We start from the raw sequence: 24,926 nt of genomic DNA on the forward strand, positions 1-24,926 counted from the left end.
GCGGTGGTTCTTGGCTAGTTCGTTGTTCGTTCATCTCCGTAGAAGGTCGATTGAAGAGTTCTCTCGCGACTAACTAGCATTAGTGGAGGTCTTAATCTGTGCCCGTGGACCAAGTAGAGGAATCACACTTGAGGTTCTTTATCTCCCTAGTTCTTGCTCGATCACCGGTGGAATCACGCTTCAAAGGTATAATTATTACTTCTTTATGTGTTATGAATGAGATCCTTGGTTTGGTGTTATATGAATATGATTCATGTTAATTCCGCAATTAGTACCTATAATCTCCTACATCTCTTTCCTTAGCTTCCCTTCTTTCGTGGCTGCAAGCCTGCCACCACCCAACCCTAAAACCCCACGACAACAAGCCAACTACTACCCCTATCTTCTATCTATCCCTAAATATACCACAACAGGCAGCCGCCGACACTCGCCGTAGCCAGGCCAAAGCCTAGCCACAATCGCGACCAATTAATGGCTTAATGCAATAGCTAACTAATGCAGCTGTGTCGAAGCCCGACCACGGCAACATCAGCCCCCTTACCCCTCCCTTAAATTTGCCGACTTGCTGCCCTTGCTAGTCTGACCGTTGTAGCAGATTGATTGAGCACCCTGCCTAGTCGCAACAACGACTAGTGGCGTAGCCAGGTAAAGTGCCTAGCCACGCCATTAGGGTCTGGGTTGGGGCCGGGTTTGGGGTTTGGGGAGAGAAAAAGGGTCGGGGTTAGGGGAAACATTGTGGGGTCTGATTTGGATTGCCGGCAGGAGGCGTTGTTAGTCGAAGGTGGACGGAGGGATTGGGGATGTTGGTTGACGATGACCAGCGAGATTCTGGTATGTAGCGAGATTCTGGTCTGTAGGTGGTTCCTGGGACGCTTGTCAATGGAGGTCAAGGGTTGGTTGGGGAATGGGTATTTTATTTTGTTAATAATTTTTTTTAAAAATATAAATAGTTAACATTTTTTTGGAATAATTTAACCTTAGTTGAATAGTAAGTTAGAATTGACGGAAATATCATCATTAAGGATTTAAGGTCACGGTTGTATGTAAAATAATGAAAGTTTAGGGCTACCAAAGATAATAAAAAGAACCATTAGAAATAAGCAAAAACAGGGGGCTACTATTGAGAATTTCTCAAATATATGTGCGCTATGTGTCACTTGGTCTTATGTGTCATTATTCATCATCCTAAAGCTCTTCATATGCATAATCTTCAATTGTACGTATTTAATTTTTTCATAGAATATAACTCCTAAGTAATTGCATAGTATTCTATAATTTAATTTTTTAAGACATTAATCTCACATTAATTGTCATTGATTTTTTCGATGCTAATTTACTAGATTCAATACCACGAAGTACAATAATATTTTTATAAAGTTATTATTTTATAATGTAAAGTAAAATGAATAAAAACTAACCCCCCATTAATCTAAAATTTATTATTACATTTTTATTTATTTATAAATATTGTTGAGCACCAAACTTCTAAATTTAATTCTGATCAATCTTACAAATTTATAGTGATCCGGAGCATCGTCCAGGCCAATAACTAGTTTTATACTAAATATTATAAGTCCTCCTTTGTTCTCTACTATAGTCAATAAGTCAATAAATAATTGCCTAATAAGTTTTGTGTCGGGTTTAATCGGGCTTGAATAGTATTAAGTTGGGTAAAATGAGGTTTTATTTGGGTGTAAATGGTTTTATTTCATTTCGTGTAAGATCCAATTCATATATTGAATTATCATATTATATTGTTTAGATAAAGAATGAGTTGATACCAAGTTGTGTTTGGATTGTAAATTATCGGGGTAAAATCGATATCAAAGTTAACTTCAAGTTAATCGGATTTGTATTAAAAAAAATTCAGATCAAAACCGGCTCGATTTCAAGTAACACTAATTCTTATATGTGAGGTTACCTCGTTACTATAATATGATTTACTTGATCACTTTTAAAGGGGTTACTTTGTTAGTGTTATAGGGTTACTCAATCAGTGTTATTAGGGTTATTTTGTTCTTTTATAAGTGGTTACATGATGTGGCCAACCACACTAGATCGAACCTAGCAATCCGGAGCCAAGCTGATGACCTAACCCATGACCCAAAAAATCAACCCGAAAATGACTCGAAATTCGAAATTGGCCCGACCCGACCCATACCCAACCCGAAAATGCAGTTGACCCGATCTTGACACGACGTCTGAACTGACCCGATCCGAATTTCACCCGAAGTGTTTGACCTGAACAGACTCGATACTCTAATTGACCCGAACAAACCCGATATCCGAATATCTCGAACTAAAATTACTCTGTAATTGAATTAAACATGCCTGGTGTCATAAATAACTCCAATTGTTGATTTGAGCTTGATTAAATAGTATGACTTGAAATGATCCGACTTGACATTAACCCGACCTGAAATCGACCCGGTATTTGACCGGAATCATAACCGAAAACCCTTAATAACCCACCTGAATTAACTGGATCCGAAACTTATCTGACGGTATTCGATCTGAACGACCCATTTGCCAGGTCTAAGCCGCACATTAGACGGGGTGTTCAAATAAAGCTTTAGGAGTAAGTTTTACACCCTCGTGTACGTTCTAATTTGCGCTACACTTGCTCAAAAGAAATTGAAAACTTTTCTCTATCCGTTAATCTGTTACTCCATAGCACTATAGCAGAATAATGTCTACTCTTGGATAAGCCAACTCTAAAGGATAACTCCAGTCTCTCCTACTAGCTACTACTATGGCATCCTTTTCTTGTTCAATTTCCTCTCCATTTACCCCAAAACTTCTTTCTCACAACAAATATCAACCAATTTTTCTTCCATCTTCAAACTTCCGCACAATTCCAACATTTTACAGCATCAAAAATCATCCCAAATATTCAATTAAAGCAACTACAACCCCAACTTCTGTCCCAGACTTGGAGATAGCAGATGAGGATTCATTGGGTATCGACAATCTTCATCGTTTTGTTCAAATTAATCTCGGAAGTTGGGCTGGTTCTTTCTATGTGGGTATCTTCTTCATTTCAATTTTAATCCCTTTTTTTTTTCTTCATGGTTTTTGTTTATAATTTCTGGGTTTCTTTTTTAGTGGTAGAGTATTTCTGGGATTGAAGCTTTTTTTTTTTTTTTTTTTTGATGATTTTGATTTTACATGATTTTTTGGTGTGGAATTGTGAATTTGTGCATCTTCACTATTAAGTACTCTGCACTGTGTATGAATTTACTTTGTATTTTGCTACTTTTGAGACATGTATTTTACCATTAATATCTGTAACAGTCTATAAGTTGAAAAAAAAAAAAATTCAGAAATTGATCTTGTATAAATATACATTGGACTAATCAAACAACATTGTAAAAAAAAAATTTATGAATTCTCATTTTTCATTATTTACAGCTAACATATACTAGTGTATAGAAATACAGAAGTTGAAAGGAGCTAAGCTTATTACACCCTGACAACTTTCTAACAAAATTGGAATATCATAACAAACTATCTAACAACAACCTCTTGTTGAGGTGGACAAGGTTGTCTGATCACCAAGTTGCCTGAGCTCAACCTGTTGTGATTATTTGCCCTGCATCTGCTGCTGCTGGAATGAGCTTGAACCAAATCATAAAGCTGAGAATATAAACCAACCTAGATTTTATAGTTACAAACCTAACAATATTTCAAATATGATTGATGCCTGGAAGTTCTAATTTCAAGTGTTTTTCCCGGAGATGATAGGAGATACATATTAAGCATAATAAGCAACATTTATGCTTTTTTCTGCTTGAAAAAAGGTTGAGGCTAATGGGTACAAGAATGTTCCTTGAGATTGTTTCATGATTGGCTCAAGATGCATGATAGGCTTTTGACTTGAAGCAGATAAGTAAGATACAATATGTTTGTGTAGTGAACTTTTGTTTCTGGTGGCATACAACATTAGTCATTGAGTGTCCTGCTACGGTTGGCTTGCTTAAATGGTCTAGCTACACAAGATTCAAAGGCTTTTCTGCTGATGTCTACTAGGATTTATATTGGACGAGGTCTAGTATCTAGATGGTTTTTGGAAGAATTGGTTTTAGATGACTGAAGAACTTTTACATTGTGTATAGGAAAGTACCGCAAAAAACTATGTCTGAATATGCTATACTTATGCTGATTTTGTTGTTAGATTCCATAGAAGGTAGTGTAAACCTTCCTATTAGAGGTTCATATGTTTTTGGCTGGTTAATCTGCAAACTGTTCTTGGAACAAAAAAATAGTACTATCTCAGCATTAAGCACTTGGGGAATTTCACCTATTTCATTATAAATGAGTGAATATATCTAGTTAGCTAACCACTGTCACATACTTTCTTTTCTGTTATCTTTTTAATATACAACTCTTGATGCTAACCAGCACAATACTTTTTTTTTGATGCATTTATAAGCAGTATATTTGATGTTGGCAGCAATTTGATGCTAATGGAAAGCTTCTGCATAAAGTGACTACTCGGCTCTCTGCTGGCTCTTATGGTGAAGATGAGCTCATTAGCCTCATTCAGACGTATGTTAACTTCTCCTTTGCTCCCTCATCATGGCTTGGATAGATGAGTCCATGATGTTTCACAACAATCCTTGCATTGTTTACTTTTACATAATATACTTATTGCTGATATATGATCTATATCAAAATTCGTGTTCGAGTTAGTTAGTGCATTGATGATTTATGATGTCTTTATTGCATACAAGGGTCGTTTGGCTTGACAAAACATGGTAGTTTATTTTAATTTGGATTTCAGATTGGATCCTAACTACTGAAATCTGATTCGGATTGAATCTTGTTGGATTTTGGGAAAATTTGGATCGGATTGGACTCAAATTTTAGTTTGGACTGGGTTGGATATAGGCCAAATTCAAACTGAATGCCTAATAGACACCCCTAGGTTTCGGATCATAAGAAAGTTTTAATAGATATAAGGGGTTTTCTCTTTAGAGGTGCTAGTATAATGTTCTCAATAATTTTGGCTAGTGATAAAAATTTATGAGTTGCAATCACTATATTGAAGTTATGTTTTGTAGTATGATATTATGATCAGTGAATCCATTATTTTGTGGGCCTTGTGGCTGCCCTCTCTGCCTTTCGTGACAATCATGAACTGCTTTCAGGTTGTACATAAAACAGCCTGTATCAAGCACATCCATTTCTGGTGATGAGGAGGAGACAGAGTGGGCAGAGTACAAAATCAAAGAAAGCAACATGTTTACTGTGGACAAGTATCAACAGGTTTTTCTTTCAATACATGGCAGATGGTTTTCAAATTCTGGAGTAAACCTTACATTTAGTGATTTTTGTCTTTTGAATTTGATGTAAAACCTGTTTCATTTACAGATTGGCTTCTTTCCAAATGAGAGGGCATTTGCCCTAAGATACCAGACTGCTGGTATGTTAGAAACAGTGTTAAGACAGGGGGTTCTTGGGGAAGATGACACCGGTGAAGAATCTCCCAAGTAGGTGGTCTCTTTTCTAAGGCAGTTTCTCCTATATTTTAATCAAGCATTATAAGATGGCTTGTTTAATAAGATATGTTCTAGGAATATGGGATTTTTTAAAGGTGAAATCATCTATATAATAGGCAAATAACACAGTGTCAGTGACACAATCGTTTGAAAACAAGTAGAGATATATTTCCCTTTTCGATGTTTGTTTGATATTTCCTAGCACACGAATAGAACTGCAGATTGCATATGAAGTACAATATTAATCTGAAGGTTTTAAAGTTCCTTCCAAGTAGACTCTGCCTAAGTTTGAGTTCTTTAATATACTCTTTCTTTTTATTTTGTATGTAGCAGTTGCTACTTAAACCTCTTTCCCTCTCACACCCTACTCAACATGGTATATATATTTCTACCAATCTATTTGAAACAATTTATAAATCTTTCCTTTCGAGACCTAAGGAAGCAATATATCTCCAATTTTGGCCACATTAATCTTAACAATATAAGTCCTACCGTGATTGCCCTTGGTTCTATAGTAGGGACATGAGTTTGTCTTTCTTCCTCTTCATATTAGACTTTGCCCAACATCTAATGCATTCACCTTTTAGGAGGGAGCCATAATCAACCATGTTTGTCAAATAATTATTGTAGTTATGGCATCTAGTTGCCACTTGCTTTGCTAATTGTGATAAATAGTTGTTGGGATGTCGGGGGGCATTATGTTTGATTAATGCTAAACAAGTCAATGAAAATTTAGAACGAGAAAAACGATAAAGAAAACAAAGAAAACATAAGGATTTATGTTGTTTGGTCAAATTTGACCAACGTCCACAGGTGGGGGATTCGGAAGCTTCTTCATATAATGGAGAAAGAACAACTTGAATAAACAATGAGTCCTAATTTGTTGGCTCTCTAGGGTGTGATGTAATTGATCACCTAACAAGTTCTTTATAACATAAGGAAATCTTAATATAACTTAAGCTTTATTTCTCCTTCATGGACTAAGTCACGTATAAAATGATGTCGAATCATAACGTGTTTGCTTCTACCATGGAACACTGGATTTTTTGTCATTGCAATTGCCGACATATTGTCGCAATATATGTTGAACTTTCTTGCATTTTTTTCCAAATCTTTTAAAATTCTTCTTAACCAAACCGCTTCACATGCTGCTTTAGTGGACATGTATTCAGCTTCTGTTGAGTACAATGCTTTACTTTGTTGTTTCCTTGAATTCCATGATATTATTTTTGTGCAGAATATGTAAGTTGATGTACTCTTACGATCATCTACAGAGCCACTATCTGTGTATCCAATCAATTTATCACACTCTTTAGTTCGGTATCTTATTATGCCTATTTTCTTGGTGCCTTGAAGATAACATATTATCCTTTTCGCGGCAGCAAAATGTGTTTTGCTAGGATTATTCATAAATTTTGATACCATATTCATTGCTTGAGCTATGTCAGGTAGGTCTTGAATGGGTTAAGTATAGTAAAGAGCCTACCAAACTTCTGTATATATTAACATCGACCTTTTTAGCTCCATAATCTTGACTTAATTTTTCATTCAATGCCATAGGAGTATTCACAGTTTAGCAATTCTCCATATGAAATTTCTTGAGGAGATCCATTGTATATTTTTCTTGATTTAATAAAAATTTCTCCCTTGGTTTGCGTTACTTGAATTCCGAGAAAGTATTTCATGAGGCCTAAGTCTGTCTTTTCAAATTCTTGCATCATATATTCTTTGAAATTATTAATAAATTTCATACATTTTCAGTGTAGATAAGATGATCAACATAAAGACAAACCATGAAAAAATGTCCATCATTGTTTTCTTTGATGTAAATTGATGGTTCACTTGGACCTTTTTGAATGTATACTAGTATAGACAAATAGGGTAAAACATGCAGGAGATATTAAAATCTTACATAGTACAGATAACAGATCATGCATTTTCTGATATGTAAGGCATTGAGTCCACGTTAGGAACTTGGAAATGATAGTGTGACTTTACATCTACGCTTTAAAGTTTAAAGTGTCATCCTTCTATTAACTTTTGTCAATATCTTTGAGTTAACTCACCAGGTTTTAAAGCAATATTTTTTATTTCACAGAAACTTGAAGCTGCCCTCTTCGCGGCCATCTATTGTCTGTGAGAATTGCCTTTATTCTATCAATAAAGATATGCGAGCTAGAGCATTCCATATCATGGACCCAAAAGGAATTCTAGAAATGCTTCTTATATTTCTTGAAGAGAGAGGAAGCATTGTTGATGCACCCCCTTCCTTAGAGGTATTCACCAACCAAAAACCCTTGTATAATTACTTGAATTGATTATTAAGTAAATGTAAGAAGCCAAGGAATGTAACTATTTAGCTGATCCTTTTGGATTTCGTAGGATAACAGTAACAGGCTTTTACCTTTTCTTGGTCGATGGAAGGGTAGTTCAGTCACCAAACGCAGTGGTGTGTATGGTGCAACAATGGCTGAGCATGATACAGTTGCTTCACTAGAAATTGATGAAAATGGTCTGTTGATCCAGGTATGACACTTCCCTCAACAGATTATCAATTTTGGATGCTATTTTAGTGTTTGACCAAATGCTTCATAGAGTACTATACTACTATGCTTGAAGCAGAGTACATCTGTTTATTTTATGACTTCATGTGGTTTAGATTGACATAATGCTTGCATATACAGTCCCCTTGCTTATATAAAAATTAACTATGTGCTTTTGAAAAGATGTGAAAAATAAAATTTTATACTCCTATATCATTTGTTATTTTCTTACAAGTGATGTCTCAGTTGCAAAACTGAAACTTTGGCCATGTTTTTTTTGTCAATATATATGAAAAGACATTAACATGTGAAATTTTGTTTAAAGGTCATTATAATTTATATTTCCACATATCAACTTTGTTTAATTTTTACTAATGCATGATTTATAATATTTTTGGTCAAGTATGTGCATCACAAAAAAGTAACCAGGAAAATTTCGGATAGAGGGAATACTATAATTTATTAAAATGATGGTGACAATTCATTATAAAAAATTATGGCTCATCAGTGAATGCAAAAGTTAAATTACTGGACATTGAGAATTAAGTAGCTCATTATTGTATAAATTAACAGCTGCTATTGTGAAAGAGTGCATATCAAGGGTCTGTTTGTTGGGGGTCTGATGCATAGTCTTGTGTACACACTGTCAAGACTGAGAGTCTTGTGGGACAATGTGCAGGATTTTGTCCACGAGTCTTCCTATTTATTTTCAGAACTATCACGTAGGTGGTGTCAAATGCAGCGATGGTTAAATGGATATAATGTGCAATTATGAAGGCTGGGCAAATAAGATATAATATTACTGGCCTCACAAATGATGAATGCTAAAGGTTGATTAAGAATGGTGACAGTGTGACACTGTAGTGGGAGTGAACATTTGCACCATATAAACTGGGAAATTTTGGTGTTATAAATGTGCTGCATGAAAGGTTAGGTTTATATCTTGGTGGTTTTGTGAGAAAGGTTAGGCACCAGAATGGGGTAGTTTAACAGCAACTATATTTATTGTGTGCAAGATGCTGTTTTTGGATGCCTTGTCAGAGCTGACATATTTGGTAGACTGCTTGCATGCATACAGGATGAAATTGTTTATTTTGAAATTGTCAGAACTATGAGTACTAATGTTTTACACAAAGTCCAACTAAAGCAACAACTCTAGATTAGCATCCTAGAAAAAATCTAGTGTAGAGCTATATCACATGTTTATTTTTGAAAAAGTAGGTGGAATATTAGTAAATGACTTCGTTTCTATTTAGTTGACGCGTTCAATTTAGGCACATATATTAAGGAGAGGAGAGATAATGAAAGAGAATGGTAAAGCAAGTGGGGTACACTAAAAAAGTAAGGTATAAAACTTACCTAAAAAGGAAACATGTCAACTAAAATTAAACTTCCTAAAAGAAAGATATACTTGTCAACTAAAAAAAACGGAGGTAAGTATTAGGGATTAATGAAAATAGCTATCTTACGTGTGTAAATAAAGAATAGAAGACATCTCGAAATGCCCTAGTTACGTACCTTCAATAACTCTATTAGTTTGGCGGTGACAAAAACAACTTTTGTAGCTCCATCCACTGTAATATTTCTGTATTTTAGATTAAGCATCCAATTTGCTTAAGCTTCATCAGTGCCTTAGAGTAATGTATGCGTAGTCTTATACTAGTATTATCTTTGTGTTTTCTCATACTATTAGATACTTACATAAACTGCTATCGTAGCCTTTCAATTTTTCGGATCGTTGAAGTTCATGTTGCGGTTGACATGACTTGATATTTTAAGTGATCTTTGTGTGGTTCCTAATAATCCTCTTTTTGGGTCACAAATATACAGGAGATAAGTTCAACTGTCAAAGGAAGTGATGTCACTGCTAATGTTCAATGGACGGGCACGATGCAGGACAACCTGATAAAGTTTGACAAAGGTTTCCAGTTAACTTTGTTGCCTGGAGGTATGTATATGGGATGCCCTACTGATATAGCGAAGAGTGTGGCTGAACTAAAGTCATTTCATCTTGAGTTTTGTTGGCTTGAGTCTCCTGATAAAAGGCAGAGATTGGTACGCACATTCGATGCTGAAGGTTTGGCCGTATCTTCAACTTACATTTTTGAGACAAAAATATAATCTTTGATAAATGTTGTATAGCTTTATTTCGTCTTTTAGTTATATAGAACTATATCTTAAGGGTTTATGCTGTACCTTTGGAGATTTGACCAACTATGGCTTTAGGAATAATCAATACATTTTTATAAATTAATAGAGAAATTCAGCCAGGCATTATTTACAAGTCTTTATGCAAGAATTTCAGGTTCAGTATTTCACATTCTTCAGCAAATCTTTCATAGTGTTATTTTCATGATTATATCATTTGATGCATTTGATTTTTGACGTTTAAACTTGTCTATAGAAACACTTTATATTGAGGGGCCGTTTGGTTGGGGTTAATAATCAAAGGGAAAGGGAATGAACATGCCTCATTCCCTTTGTTGCTGTTTGTTTGTCATTTTTTTCATTCCCTTCACCTATTTTTATTTTTGAGTTTACCTCAAATTCTTCTATCTTGATTCCCCACCCTCCCCTAGACTTTCCCATTCCCTTTCCTAAGCCACCACTACACACACCATCCCACTACCTTACCCACTTACCCCCACCGCAAAACCACATCGCCGAAGCTGGCCTAGCCCTCGTCGGATCTCGCCCAGTCCTCGCTGATAGGTGCCGCACCTTCCCTTCTCCAAATCGGAACCCATCGCACCTTCCTTAGAAGAATTCTCCCCTCGTCGGAAAAAATTAACTTGCCCGAAAACCCAGCCTCGTACCCTTAAAACCGCCGACCGTCGCTGCCCTTACCCTCGAAACCCTAGCGGAAGTAGGTGTTTTACTTTGTTACCATACTGCCAGAATAAGTAAACGAAACACCCTCTTCCGTAATTTACCAAAAGGACTGTCAAATCTAGAAAACAAAAATGCCACACAAACTAATAAACTTTCAAGCTGGATTATATCAAAACAAGATGTCCAATGCTTATTCTGATCAAGCTTGCTCGAAAACTTAGGGAGAGGAAGCAGTGTAGGTAAATCAGTAAGACAGTAACGCAATAACTTACATTACAACGAACTAAGTAGAAAAAAGTCATGAGTGTCGAATTCTGCAACATAAAAGAACCTTTCTAACAAGAAAATGTAGAACATAGGAGTCTTTAAAACTAAAGTACCAAACAGAAAATGAGAAGCAAACACAAAATCATTACCCTTCTAATTTTGATTTGTACCATCTAACTCTGTAAACTTTGTATTCTCCAGCTCTTGGGTTTTGAGAAGAGATGCTTGTTGCACTTTTGTAAGCCCAGATTTTGGCTGGATTAACTGAGCACGCGGTTTAGGTCTGGCAAACATTTTCGAAAATATGCTCCATTTTTTCTTGGTCTTAGTCATTTTCTGTATCTCTTTTTTCATAGTTTGATATTCCTTCTCAAGCTCAGAAACTCGATTCCTCACATCACCAGCAACCACTAAAGCTCGATCCTGATCCACAATCTCATCTTGATCTCTATTTTGCGAGCTATCGAGGTTATCAGACAAGAAAAACCATCCAGAGATCTGAGTTCGAAGTCTTAGTTGTTCAAAGAAAAGGACTTGGACTACCATTCGAAGTGGCAACCGCTCATTTTGTGCTGCATGAGTACTGGCTTCTAGTGACAGCTTCTGACAATTCATTAACCTGCAAATTTGCTCCCTCTCGGACTCTGTGAGCCATGGATGTGCCTGCAATAAGTAGCATATAAGGATTTTTAATGTATTGTTACTATCTCTATTATTTGGAACATACAAAAGGAAATAGGCGATACCTTAAGATAGATATCAACGGCATGGTAGAAAGCATCATATCTAGGCCTTGCATAATCAGGGATCACAGCAGCAAGAGCCTGGAATTTGGGAGCCTTAACATTGACATCAGGGGCAACCTCTGCAAGGTAAGAATCAATAAGTTCGGCCACCAAAGTCATGGAAGCAATAGATTCAGATGCATTTATCAACTGGACACCATCTTCTGCTGTTGTAGGAGAAGTTGTTCCAGACACGCCTAACTGCATTTTCATGAAATGATCGGCAATCCTCTGAACACAATCAATATCATACAATGTTTCTAACGCAAACCCTGTGTTTGGAATTAGCAAATCTACCAATGTGGCTTGGTCTAGTTGAGCTCCTACCCTTTTCTCCAAATTTTCCAAGCAAGGCGGATTACAATGTAAGTTCATAGCAGTTTTCAGTAGCCTTAGCAGAAATTTGGTTGGTGTGACGCCTTTTTGTGTAGGAAGTAGATTTACGATGTCTTCAAGAAGGTTCCCTTGGTCAACTTCAGACAACAGAGTAGTTGAAGTCTCTGATCCTTGCTTGGTTGTATCCTTTTCAGCTTGCTTATTCAAAAGAGGGATATTAGTCCTAGCGTAAAACATGATTGAACCAGAAACTCTTTCAGGTTTCATTCCCCTTGCTTCAACAGCTTTAATAAGCCTCTTATAAAGCGAAAAACTAAGAGAAGATACATCCTCATACCACCAATCATCAGCAGTAGTAATCTGTGACTTACTCCCTGATGAAATCCCGTTCCATAAAGACTTCTCTTTGGAGTTCTTACTTTGTCCACTAACTGGCCATCCAAACAAGCTAGGATCCGAACATGCTTTAATCGCCAAGGAATTTATGCACCTTGACACAACATGAGCTTCCTCTGCTTGCTCGAGAACTTCTTCACAGGTCACAAGAGCCTGCATCGAGTCTGTCCAGCTGCTGAATACTTCACTAAAAAAGGCCTCAGTTTGGGCAATGAGATTTCCCTCCCCATACTCTTCAGTCATTTCGAGGTATTCTCCTGCACAACGTAGAGGGACTACGTTGGAGGGATTAATCTCAAGCTTCATTCCATAACAAAATTTAGCAACAAGTTCAAATGCCTTGGATCCACCAGGTACTTCATCGAGTCTGACGATGCAGCTTGATCCATCCTCACTTGTGAACTCTCCAATAAGCTTCTCTAGCAGTCCACTTCTTGAGATCAAGGGAAACTACGAAAATACGAAAGTATAAGAATAGATTAAACACATACAAGTATACAACACAATGAAAATAATCACACATATTTAATAACTAATTTACATATATATATGGATGTAAAATCATTATACCTTGTGTAAGTGAAAAGATATATCACCAATATCTATGGTAACATCACTTGCAAGACCAGATGAACAAATCCTGTAAATATAAGATACTGATATTCAAATATTTGAAGAAAAAAAAAATAGATACAGAAAAAAAAGGATACAATTGGAAACCAACAAAATTGTAAAGAAGTATTCTATGGAAATATTGAACTAATACCAAACTTAAAAGGCTAAAAGTATTCACTACAATAATTCTTCAGTACAATATTTATTTTTTATTTTTTATTTTTTATTTTTTTAAGACAATTCTTCAGTACAATATATACAAGTAATATTTTGAGTTTTGCGTTTGCCAACATACAATTTGAATGCAAATATTTCATTACTTGTATCTTTTAGTAAAATATATATGAAAACAACTTAAAGTTGTACAAAGAAACTAAAAATCACAACATTAATCAATCAACACTTCATTAGATTTTGACATGTTACTAAAATGTATTAAATTTCAATGTTTCATGTAATAGAAAATGAAAGAAAATAATAAAGACAACACAAAATAACACCAATATTATTTTCACCCGTTCAACATGTTTGTAAGCGAGATTTCATCCCATATCTTGGCCATCACATAGTATTATTTATTCCTTATACTTTAACAATCAAAACAAGTTGTTGTTTATAGTTTATAATATACTCCTATTATTGATAAATTTTATATTTTTTCTTGTTTATAACATATATCTAAAAGAAATGTTTATGATACAAAGAAAATTAATTTTCCATAATACCAATTAAAGCTCAAATTGATTATAGTGCAGGTTTCATTCCTCCATATCAAATCACATGTAATTACTCAACAGCACAATAAGCAAAAAACAATAACAAGTATTTTGTAATCTTCTATTAAACTTTTCCATCTATTACAAATACATTGATAAGCTATCTTTTATTGTCATTTTGACTACAAACCATTTAGTTATAATTTCACAATTTTTTTTTTTTAACATTTTTCATTCCAAACAATTACAAGTACAACAAAAAATTATAATCGATAGGAATTTCCCTTATCCTCCCGTCCTAAAAAGAAAGAACGTAAAATTCTTTTCCTTAAAACTATATGGATCCGTCTAAAATCCTTGGTTCAACGACTCAAAACTACTAATCAAGATGATAAAATGAACAAGTGATGAAAGAAAGTAACGTAACATACCAAGTTTGGCCTTCACGACGCAAAGAGTCAGATTTAGAGCCAATTCTCATGCATGCCATGTAATCTAATAGATGAATTATACACACTAATTAACCATTCAACTGAGAAAGAAAGAAAGAAAATGAGCAAACATTAAAATGACACAAGACAAAAAAAAAAAAAAATGTGTGGTTTTTTTAGTTGTTATTAAATCCAAAATTTCCTACCATAAAGATATAAAAACAAATAAAAAGGGAAATAATAAAACATAGAAAAGCATCTAAATGAGAAAATAAGTTGCGAGTATTAAGGTAGGTAAAAGGTCAGAAAGAATTAATCTATTCAATAGGATGTTTCATCTAGAAAAAACCATGATATTAGGAGTTGGCAAAACAACTTAATTTTGATGCACCTTGTTAATTGTTAATTTGTTATATCTTCGGATTACATCCCCACTTTAATATAATTGTTTTATTCCGTAATATATTCCATTAATACTTTCTTTGTCACATAATGTAGTGCATATATTTTTATGGGTGATCCAAAATATTGTATGTACTAGCTGTTTATATTCATTTTACATCATACACTAATTTTTTTTTTTCTTTACCTTTCTCTTACCATAATACCATATAAAATACATGATACATCTATACATTTCCCAATTAAGCACTAATTCAAATTTACGGTAATGCTACAACCCATAAGCATTTAGAGCCTGTTCTGATTGAATGAACCGAGCTGAACTAAACTGAACAGAATTTATTGGAGCCGAGCTGAATTGAACTGAATATTTTATGAGAGAAGAAAATTAAGAACTAAACTGAACTTATTGGAGCTGAATTAAATTGAACTGAACTGAACTGAAAATAAGCTGAAGAGAACAGACCCTTAATGTACTTCCTTTTTTAGTATTAAGTCGGAAATTTATCGACAATTCACGAGTAAATCGGTGTAATAAATGTTTGTTTTTTGTCAATTCTTTCCACTTTTAGCATCTTAAATGCAGCCCATATATCTTTTCCCTTAAATTTATACAGTTTTCATATTAAATACCCTTACATAAAAAGATTTATAATGTGTCATTATCTATCTTTTGTTTTTTAAAATTTCACATATTATCATTTGATCAAGGATTTAGATATAAATAACAAGAGACAAGACTAGATTTTGAAAGAGAGGATCACTCGATTGTGGGAAGTATTAAACCCAAAGAGGAACATTGGTCGAACTAGGTCAAGCTAATAATGCCAAAAGTTCAAATGTGACATTAAAATACTAGAGGCAATAGTAATTTATTTACAAGTAACAATAGTTAAAATGGGTACCATAAAAAACTCCGAAGGATGTATAAAAATAAGTACACTCTTCAAAAAACGGAATTCAGGGGCAACACTAGAGGTATGTACTAGTTAAATGTTAAAGCTCGCCAAGTGTTATCATGACTAGGCAGATGATGTGGCCCCCATGTCATACAATTACTATAAGATGTTCAAGCTAAGGAGATTAATCACCACCATTATTCTTTTGATAAGTAATAACTCTCATAACCCTCCATTTAAGAGGATGTTTAAGGTGATTATTCTCCTCCCTTGTTGCTTGAGATTCTTCTTCTATGTTCTTTCATGTTTCTCTATAAATAGAAGAATCATTTTTTTTTATCCTGACTTTTAGACTTAAAAAATAAATCAAGCACAACAGTCTAAACACATTCTCTATTGGGCATAAGTTACTTGACTCAAACTTTCCACCCAAAAGTACGTGTCTCTGTGGGGAAATGGTATGTTAACCTTAAGGAAAGTGCTGACGAATACAATTGAGCACCTTGGTTGCGTCAAAATTCATCTTCAAGTTAGTGATTTGAATCATGACACACCGATATTATTCCATTATTGTTTGTGAGATTATCTTTTTTATCTTACTTAAATATTTTTATACTATTTAATTTGTACTATATTACTCCTTTATTTACAACAAAGGTAACTAATTTAATATTTTTCTATATTTTATCACATAATTTTTATTATAAAACCTCATTTATAATATACATATTTTTTATACTATACTAGGGCAGCCATCGCTCACGTTACGAGCGGGGTGGCCAGCCCTTTCGGCTTAATTTTTCTTGGCTTGTGTTTGAACTTCACATGGAGTTAATTACACATGATTTAACAATTCTCAAAAGCTAACAAATAAGTAAAAAATGAACTTAGACAAAATGCTTTTAAGAATTTAGCTTTGTAGTTAAATTAGCAGGTATTAGCTCTACGCTGCTCCACTTATAGCTTCTTTGTCCACCCTTGATAATTCCATTGAATCCCTTCTTACCTTTCTTCCCCTTTTCACATAGTCAGTTTGGTTTCTTTTCTTCCTATACATCTATTTCGGCACAATCATAAATTAATTTCATTAGCCTCAATGTCCTTTAAACACAATTATGGGTAAGTCGTTAATTTTGATTTTTGACCTTCACAAAATAAAGAAAAAAACACCCACATAAAGCAACAACCTTTAGATGTCCAGTGACTAATATTTTCATGTAATTAAACCATAACCCCCATTAAATTTAAAATATTTTAAACTTTAATTTATTATTTCAATTTCCATTTAATTTCTAATTAATTGATGGGTTTTTCAAATTCATCCATCTAATGGAGTCACCAAGCCAAGATAATATTGCTAGGAAGATTGTGAAATATAGAGCAAGAAAAGGCAAATAACCAAATTCATCATTCTTCTTATTATCATTCACTATCTATATTCAACTTTCTGGCAATTCTCATTTTCACGTACCCACATTCGATCAACACTTCACATCCTTGCTAAAGCCCCTTATTTTTCTCCTCTTAAAATACTAATACAATTGCAAATGAGCTTAACGGTACTACTTAAATTTGGTAAAAAAATTTATAATTTGGAATTAATAGCAAATGGAAACTTGTAGATAATAATCAAATCAATCTTTCACATTAAAAAAAATGTGAAAGCTCTTAAAATTATACCAATTCGTACTACAATATATAGGGGTGAAACGTTAAGAAGTATATTAATTTTATAAATATATGACCAATTGGAAACTAAGTGATTTTGATTTAAATTGTTCTTATATAATTTTGGGATGGTGAACAGAGATGGAGAAGAAATAGAAAGTAAAAATGTTCATGAGTAATCAGACAATCAGTACATCAAGGAAGGTGAACAGAGAAAGGAGAAGAAAGCTCAAAACTCAAAAATGGTTAAGAAAATGTATGGAAAATTTCCCAATGCAATGAGAAATTAGGAAAATTACATATGAGGGTAATAAGGTATATAAACATTTTGAGGGGTATAATGGTGCGAGCACAATTCATAAGAGCAATCTTCTACTTTTTATAAGGTAGGAAGGGGTATAATGGTTCATGCATTATTCATAAGAGCAATCTCCTACTTTTTATAAGGTAGGGATATTAAAAAGAGTATCTAAATTTGTGTATGTGCCACATGTATCCTTTATTACACAAGTACTACGCCACATCATCATTCAACGACCTTTAACATCATGTTGCATTCAATGTTCTCAATAAAAAATGCATCAAAGAGATTCGAACCCAAAACCTCATTGAATGAAAACAACATGTATTACCATCTTAGCTATAATAAATCATGTTTTATTAATTCACATTTATGTATAAATACAAGTATTAGAATGTAGAACAAAAACAAAATAAATACAAAACAAGTTATTTTGTCATTGTATTCTAATTCTTTTTTTTTTAACATAAAAAGGCAAATCATTCATTAACGATAATCAAGGTTCACAAGCATAAGCTTAACAAACAAGACAAAGTTCCACCCCATAGGCCTAGTATGAAAACTACCTGCAGATAATCCAACCCCAAAATTACAAATCACTCCTGCAACCATGTTACACATCACTAAATCAGGCAAAAACACATGATAATTGCCAACAGAACTCTCTAGAAAATGAACAATAATGCTAAAGCAGTTAAATACTCGTAGTGATATCCTCCTCATAAGAGTTCAGAGTACAAGAAGGAGATTCATCAAAGAATTTAGCACCACCTCCCTGTTGTACAGCCAAATTAGCAAGGATATGAGCCACCTGATTCGCTTCCCTTGGCATATAATTGAAGTCAAACGAGCATCCTTGCCGAGGAGAGCTTGCATATCCATAAGAATCGCTGCCAAATCATGAGTTTGATGCTTGGCCACGTCCTGAATTGTGCGCTTAAGGGATAAAGCATCTGTCTCAATGATGACATCCTTGAGTTGAGCGTCCATCGCCATTTGCATACCACCATGGATAGCCATAAGTTTAGCGTGAGTAGGTCTGTTAGCAGCAAAGCTCCATGCCTTACCAAAGAACCATGTGCCATCAGAGAGCCTGGCCACCACCCCTACAGCAGCCTTCTCTTTTCCTTGCCACGCACCATCACAATTGATATTGACACAGCTTCCCAAAGGCCTCTGCCACCTTGATTCCCGGATCAGATTAACAGGAAGTCTAGCATTGCCCTGAAAAGTGTTGAGAGTAGCATCCAAGTCCAACTTATATTTATTAAATAACGAAATAGGGTGATACACAGCTTGTTGAAAAACAGTGTAGTTTCGTGCCTTCCAAATGTGCCACAAGGCAATCGAGAAGGCAACCTTCCAAGTAGTACTCATCCCTAGATTATAGTTAACCCAACCTTCCCAATTAAGATTGAAAAAAATATTATAGTTAAAGTCTTTATCCATTTTATTTAGGCCAAAAATCCTAGACCACAAGGTTCTAGTATTAACGCAATCCCTAAACAAATGCATATGACTCTCATCACTGAGGTTACATCTTGTACAAATTGGGTCGAAGTTATCAATTCTCAAGGCCAAAATAGTAGCAGTAGGAAGAATGTGATGACAAATGTTCCAAACAAGCATTTTATATTTAAAAGGGATAGGCATATGCCATAATTTCTTCCAATTAATAGAGGGGAAAGAATGATGAGTAACAAAATTAGAAGCAAGCTTGTAAGCACTCCAGATACTAAATTTTCCATTTGTCTCCACTCCCCAACATAAAGTATCCTCCATCGAGGCAACTCTAGGAAGTGGAATACTTTCAATAAGTTTACAAAGGTAATCCGGTATGATATGCTTGATTTTGTTAGTATTCCACATTCCATTGTCAATAATATGATTAACCTTCCAATGAGCCATGGAGTTAGGAATAGGTTTGTCAATGACTAAGTAAATGGGCTTATCCCCCACCCAATGATGGAACCAAAGACATATATCCCTTCCATTCCCTATTCTATACGAAATACCCTTCAAGAGAAGATCCTTCCCTTTGAGAATATCCTTCCAAAGAGGGGAATCATTAGAATTAGGGATACTATTAAGGAAGGTGGAGCATTTAAAATATCTAGCACAAAGAATTCTTACCCAAAGCTTATCCGGTTCATGAATGATTCTCCAACCAAGTTTAGCCATAAAATCAAGATTCCAATTCCTAAGATTACGCATACCAAGACCTCCTAACCCGGAAGGGAGACAAACCTTTTCCCAACTAGTTCTAGGAAGATAATGAGATTTATCCACTTTATTCCAAAGGAACCTCCTACAACTCCTCTCAAGATCCTTAGTGATGGCACTAGGAAGCAAAGTAGTTTGCATGACATAAAGGGGATAGGAGTTAAGGACAGATTTAATTAGAGTACATCTTCCGGCCATACACTAGTAGAAAAATACAAAAAGGCAACCCCCAATTGGCACTGGTTCAGGCCAAACCGGTGCCAAAAACCGGCCTACAATTGGGCGGGGATTTAGACCAAGAACAATGGCACCGGTTCAGCTCAAACCGGTGCCAAAAATAAAAAGGCCACCGGTTTGAACCGGTGCTCCAAAAAAAAAAAAAAAACTGGCCTTTTCCTTTATATATACCCTAATATAAGCTAACCTACCTCCTTCTCTCTCCTCTGATCTCGATCGGCGCCTCTCCTTCTCTCTCCTCTGATCTCGATCGGCGCCGGCGTTCCTCTCCTCCCCTCCTTCTCTCTCCGACCTCTCTTCTTTGTCCTCTCTCCCCTCTCTGTCCTCTCTGTCTTCTTATGTCTCGATCTCCGACCTCTCTTCTGTCTTCTGCCCACCACCACCGACGCCACTAACCACCGCCGCCATCAAGTCCACTTATTTTCAGGTCAAATTTGAGGTTAGTGCATGTTTCTGGGTTTAATTATTCGGGGTAAGGGTTTATGGGTTTAATTATTTATGTTATATGCCTGAATTTTTTTGGGTTTGATTGTTGTAATATTGTTCGAAATTTATTGGTGTAATTGATCTTGGAATTATTTGGGTTAATTGATTTTGTCATTTTTTGCACTTAATTGATTTTTCGAAGTTTCTAGGTTTAATTGATTTTCGAAAGTTTTAGGTTAATTGATTTTCTGGGTTTGCTGGGTTTAATTGATTGTTGGGTTTGATTTTGGGTTAATTGATTTTGTCATTATAATTCATTGTTTGTGCGGTTTTCTGGATTGATTTTCTCTTTCTCTTTCATGCATGAGTTTTCAGGGTTATTGTTTCTCGTATTTTTTTTTAGTTTTAATAATTTCTGGGTTTTAATTGATGCAGGTGTTAATTCATGCAACAAGGATTCAAGACTTTGATTTTGGAATATTGTTTTGATGTTGTAATTTTTTTTTTTTTTTTTTATTATTGTTTTACAATTTCAGTTTCTGAGTTGAATTTCATTATAATTCATTGTAATTTTTTAATTTTTTTTTTTTGGTATTGTACAATAACAATGTACTTGTTGAATATAATGTGATTTACCATTGTTTTGATCTTGAATATAACAATTTCAAGACTCCGTATTTTACCATTTATTTTTGTTTGGTTCGTATTTCTGATGTTTGTTTGTATATTATTTTTATTATTATTGCAAGAAAAAAATAAAAATTATTTCAAGATCACCTTTTGTATTTTTAATTGAAGCCTCTTCCTGCTCTTCCACTGCTAGCAAATTGTAGACACCCATTTGTGTCTCCCCAAAACCAAACCCAGTGATGAGTACCTTTTACGTCGAATCATAATCGAATGAGGTGAAAGTGTGGAAAGTCTAGTGTTGCAGATAGTTTTAATTTCTTTTTTGTTCTCTCTGTTTTTTGAAAACTTATTTTAAGAAAACAGCCAATCCAGTTTGGTTGGTCCATGATATGGGTCCAATAGTAGTGTAGTTGGATGGGGCTTGAAAAGAGCTTTCCAACGATATATTATAAGCCCAATTCCAATGAATATTGAGGAAGTTATGGCCAAACTACCAAACTGGGCTCGGTTTGAGCCTTATATGCGGCCCAATGATCTAGGGGAGGGCCTAATATAGATTTATCATTCCTAATGCAATTAGGAATGGTTTTAGTCTTCTAGATTCTTCTAGAAGGTTCTTTTCATTCCTAATTCAATTAGCATTGATAAATTGACTTTTGTTGACTTTTTAGAGTTTTAATTAAAATCAAAGAACGTTTTTTGAGGAAGATACGATTTTGTCCTCCTGTACGGCAATTTCTATCTGATTTTAAGAAAACGCGTGAATTTCTGAATCAGCGCCAAACGCCAGCTGTAGCGCCTGGCGCTATAGCATTGGCGCCTGGCGCTAATGTTGGCGTCTGGCGCCAATAGCCAGCGTTGGCGCTAATTCAATTTTATCTGCGCCATAACTCTGTTTCGATATTTTATCTTTTTGGTTCATTTTCTTTATAAATAATGTCGTAAAAACTCCGTTTTCGATAACCAATTATCACCAATTCTAATCTACAATCTGTCATTCTCTCATCAAGATTCTCTTGATTACTCTCTCTCTCTCTTTTCTAAACTAGCTTTTCTCAAACAAAATTCCGCATTCATTAGATCTAAATACACCTAGCCATATTCGAAGTTGCCTTCGCCGCCCTAGACGTGAAAGGTTTAATTTCTGAGGGTTTGGCCCCAAATCTCTATTTCAATTATTATTTAATTTAATTGTTTTGTTTATTATTTTCCTTAAAGTTACTAACGTGTGTATTTTGTTATTAGAAAGATTTACGAGGCATCAAAGTAAGTACTTTAATGGTTTTTATTTATGTTATTATGTAGAGTTCATGCTTAGGTTGTTATAATGATTCCTAGTATCATGTCTAGGGTAAATTTAATACTAAGTATGATTGTTATGATGCTTTCTATTTTCTTTCCTAATATTCATGTTAGTATCATGTTAGGGCTAAATATTTGATCTTTATTGCTTAGTGACATGCTAGGGTTTATTATAATCTTGTTAGTATCATGCCTAGGATCTTGCTATTATTATGCTTTAACATGATTATTTTAATTATTATGATGATTTATTATGTTGCTTGTTATTTATTGTTATTGCTTGATCACACCTTTTATGCATGTTTAAGGGAATTGGTACTTGTAATCACGCTTAATAAGATATTAATAATCTTGTTTAGGGTTAATTTGATTATAACTCAAGTGATCGCCAATAATAGATTTATTTGTGCATTAATATCAACCAACATAGATAAACAGGTTTAGGGTTAATCCTATTGATTGCATGTTAATCAGAAAGCGCACATGAATACGATCAGAATAAAGTAGAGGCTTATTATTAGGGCAGGTTCAATCTCTTTTAGGTTGGATTTGTACCTTCATCCCCGAACCCTATTTGATTCAAGACCTTATGGAGTTGACGATCTCTTGGATCGTTAAGGGGTGTAACCTTCACCTCGTGAACGGTTTACAAGTTCCTAAAAAAACTTGTTGGCGACTCTTTTGCTCTATCTTCTTTCCCTTTGGACGCCACCGTACTTTAGTGTATGATCACAGTGGGGTTCAAGCTAGGGGATTAACGCTTGAAATATTCCCTACACAAATCCCATTGAATATTTTTATTTCGAGTTTGGCAGCTGTTGGGTTCCCTAGGCTACTTCCCTTTATTTCTCTCTGTTGTATATTTTCCTTTTGTATTCTTCTACTCCTCTTGTAACTTTCCCTCCTTTTTATTTTTCTCATCCTTTTTAAAATACTTTCTCCTTGGCGCCGCCAAAAACCAAGGGCCATAGGTTGCTTTTTCTCCCTCCTGCAACTCTATTTTATCATCTTTATCGTTTTCTTTCTGCAAGATACTAGACTCCGCAGTAGGCTTATGGTGCTCTGTGCTTTTACCCCCTAGCAGTATCGTTGAAGGAGAATTTTCCAGCAGAGGCGTGCCGCTACCTTGATCTTTACTTCCTTTTTCTTGCTGAAATTGCTTCACTTTTTTTAATTGACATTGATCCTTGGAGTGGCCAATCCTACCACATTCGAAACATAAACTATGAATTTTCTCAAATTCAATCTTTTGTCATGCCTTCCCTACCCATACTTTGTTAATTAATGGCTTCTCAAGATCAATCTCAACACATACCCTAGCATAGCGGCACTTACTGATTTTATCCGTAGAGTAATCCACTCGAATTGGATTCCCAACAATTTTCGCAATGCTAGCCTCTTTATCATAATACTCAACCGGAAGTTCCGGAAATCTAATCCAAACGGACATGTTTTTTAAGCTTTCGACCGATGGCCTAAAATTAGGCTTCCATTTAGCCATCATCAGGTAATGATCCAATATAATCCAAGGGCCACCAAACAGAGCTTTTTCTAGATCATCTTGAATCGAGAATCTGAATAAAAAACTCCATTTTCCATTTCAATAACCTCGACTCCTCCTCTTGGATTCCACATACGCTGCACTCTTTGTTGCATAAATTCAGCTCTGATTTTAACTCCAAGGCATTTTCCAATCAGTGCCATGGCCTTCTTAGTTCTATAAGCTTCTCCTTCTGGAATCTGACAGCATGAGAATGTCCTGCAAGGTCATCCTCCTCCTCTTCCCACTCTTGTGAAGCAATTACAATCTTTCTAGCTTCATTGAACCATTGAGAGGATTTAGAGACAGCCTCTATAAATTAAAAGTACCACCCAATTTCCCCTGTGAAGTATTCAAACTCTTACTACAGCCCCCTTCATTCTCTGCTTGGGATCCTGGGCTTATAGCCTTAGCAGAATTAGTTTGCTGGATTTCTTGAGTGACTTCCATTTCAACAATCTCCTCAGATTGCTGAACTATGACATCAACCTCATTCCCTGCGTCTAACCTTACCACTGATGTATTTACTAAGTCTACTTCCTGAGTGGATGTTAATATCCATATCTGCTGCATACTCCATTTTAATAGACTAACTCTAAAGAAAAACAGAAGTGAACGGAACGGAACGGAACTAAAAATCGAAAGACTAACTAGAACTCAGAGCAAATGCAAGAAATGCATATGAGAGAACATTACTTGCTCTCAGCTAGAGGAAAGCTCCCGGAGCTCCGAACACAGAAGTGTCGAAGATGTTCCCCGATGACTAAAACTCTAGAGAGAGAAAGCTTAGGTCAGGTTTTTTTCCCAAGACTTTTAAAAATGAAATTATTCACCCATAACATAAAAGTTAACAAGACTTTTAAAAATGAAATTATT

At 35.0% G+C, this 24,926-nt stretch overlaps 2 protein-coding genes across 2 annotated transcripts; one reads left to right on the plus strand and one right to left on the minus strand.

Annotated features, from left to right (window-relative positions):
- Positions 1-2,603: 2,603 nt before the first annotated feature.
- LOC145555945 (uncharacterized) lies at positions 2,604-10,357 on the plus strand. The gene is made up of 7 exons (XM_081617651.1): positions 2,604-3,022; positions 4,454-4,548; positions 5,151-5,268; positions 5,374-5,492; positions 7,600-7,777; positions 7,884-8,027; positions 9,875-10,357. Exons 1-7 carry the CDS (start codon positions 2,753-2,755, stop codon positions 10,163-10,165), a joined length of 1,215 nt encoding a protein of 404 aa, XP_081473777.1. The 5' UTR covers positions 2,604-2,752; the 3' UTR covers positions 10,166-10,357.
- A 939-nt stretch (positions 10,358-11,296) lies between these two features.
- Positions 11,297-14,699, minus strand: LOC145642847 (BTB/POZ domain-containing protein At5g03250-like). Its single transcript, XM_081694012.1, has 4 exons — positions 14,423-14,699; positions 13,231-13,300; positions 11,890-13,110; positions 11,297-11,806 (listed from the first exon to the last, which is right to left on the minus strand). Exons 1-4 carry the CDS (start codon positions 14,479-14,481, stop codon positions 11,297-11,299), a joined length of 1,860 nt encoding a protein of 619 aa, XP_081550138.1. The 5' UTR covers positions 14,482-14,699.
- Positions 14,700-24,926: the final 10,227 nt, after the last annotated feature.

This window comes from Chenopodium album, chromosome 8 (genome assembly GCF_948465745.1).
Source record: "Chenopodium album chromosome 8, dcCheAlbu1.1, whole genome shotgun sequence".
NCBI lineage: Eukaryota > Viridiplantae > Streptophyta > Magnoliopsida > Caryophyllales > Amaranthaceae > Chenopodium > Chenopodium album.

What these genes read in the sequence shown, in the direction of transcription:
- LOC145642847 (XM_081694012.1), bottom strand. Translation starts at nt 14,481, where the DNA reads ATGGCATGCATGAGAATTGGCTCTAAATCTGACTCTTTGCGTCGTGAA. An exon ending in TATCTTTTCACTTACACAAG is followed by an intron (nt 13,111 to 13,230) that starts GTATAATGATTT and finishes GTATTTTCGTAG; the next exon opens with TTTCCCTTGATCTCAAGAAG. An exon ending in CCGTTGATATCTATCTTAAG is followed by an intron (nt 11,807 to 11,889) that starts GTATCGCCTATT and finishes TACTTATTGCAG; the next exon opens with GCACATCCATGGCTCACAGA.
- LOC145555945 (XM_081617651.1), top strand. Translation starts at nt 2,753, where the DNA reads ATGGCATCCTTTTCTTGTTCAATTTCCTCTCCATTTACCCCAAAACTT. An exon ending in CTGTGGACAAGTATCAACAG is followed by an intron (nt 5,269 to 5,373) that starts GTTTTTCTTTCA and finishes TTTCATTTACAG; the next exon opens with ATTGGCTTCTTTCCAAATGA. An exon ending in ACCGGTGAAGAATCTCCCAA is followed by an intron (nt 5,493 to 7,599) that starts GTAGGTGGTCTC and finishes TTTATTTCACAG; the next exon opens with AAACTTGAAGCTGCCCTCTT.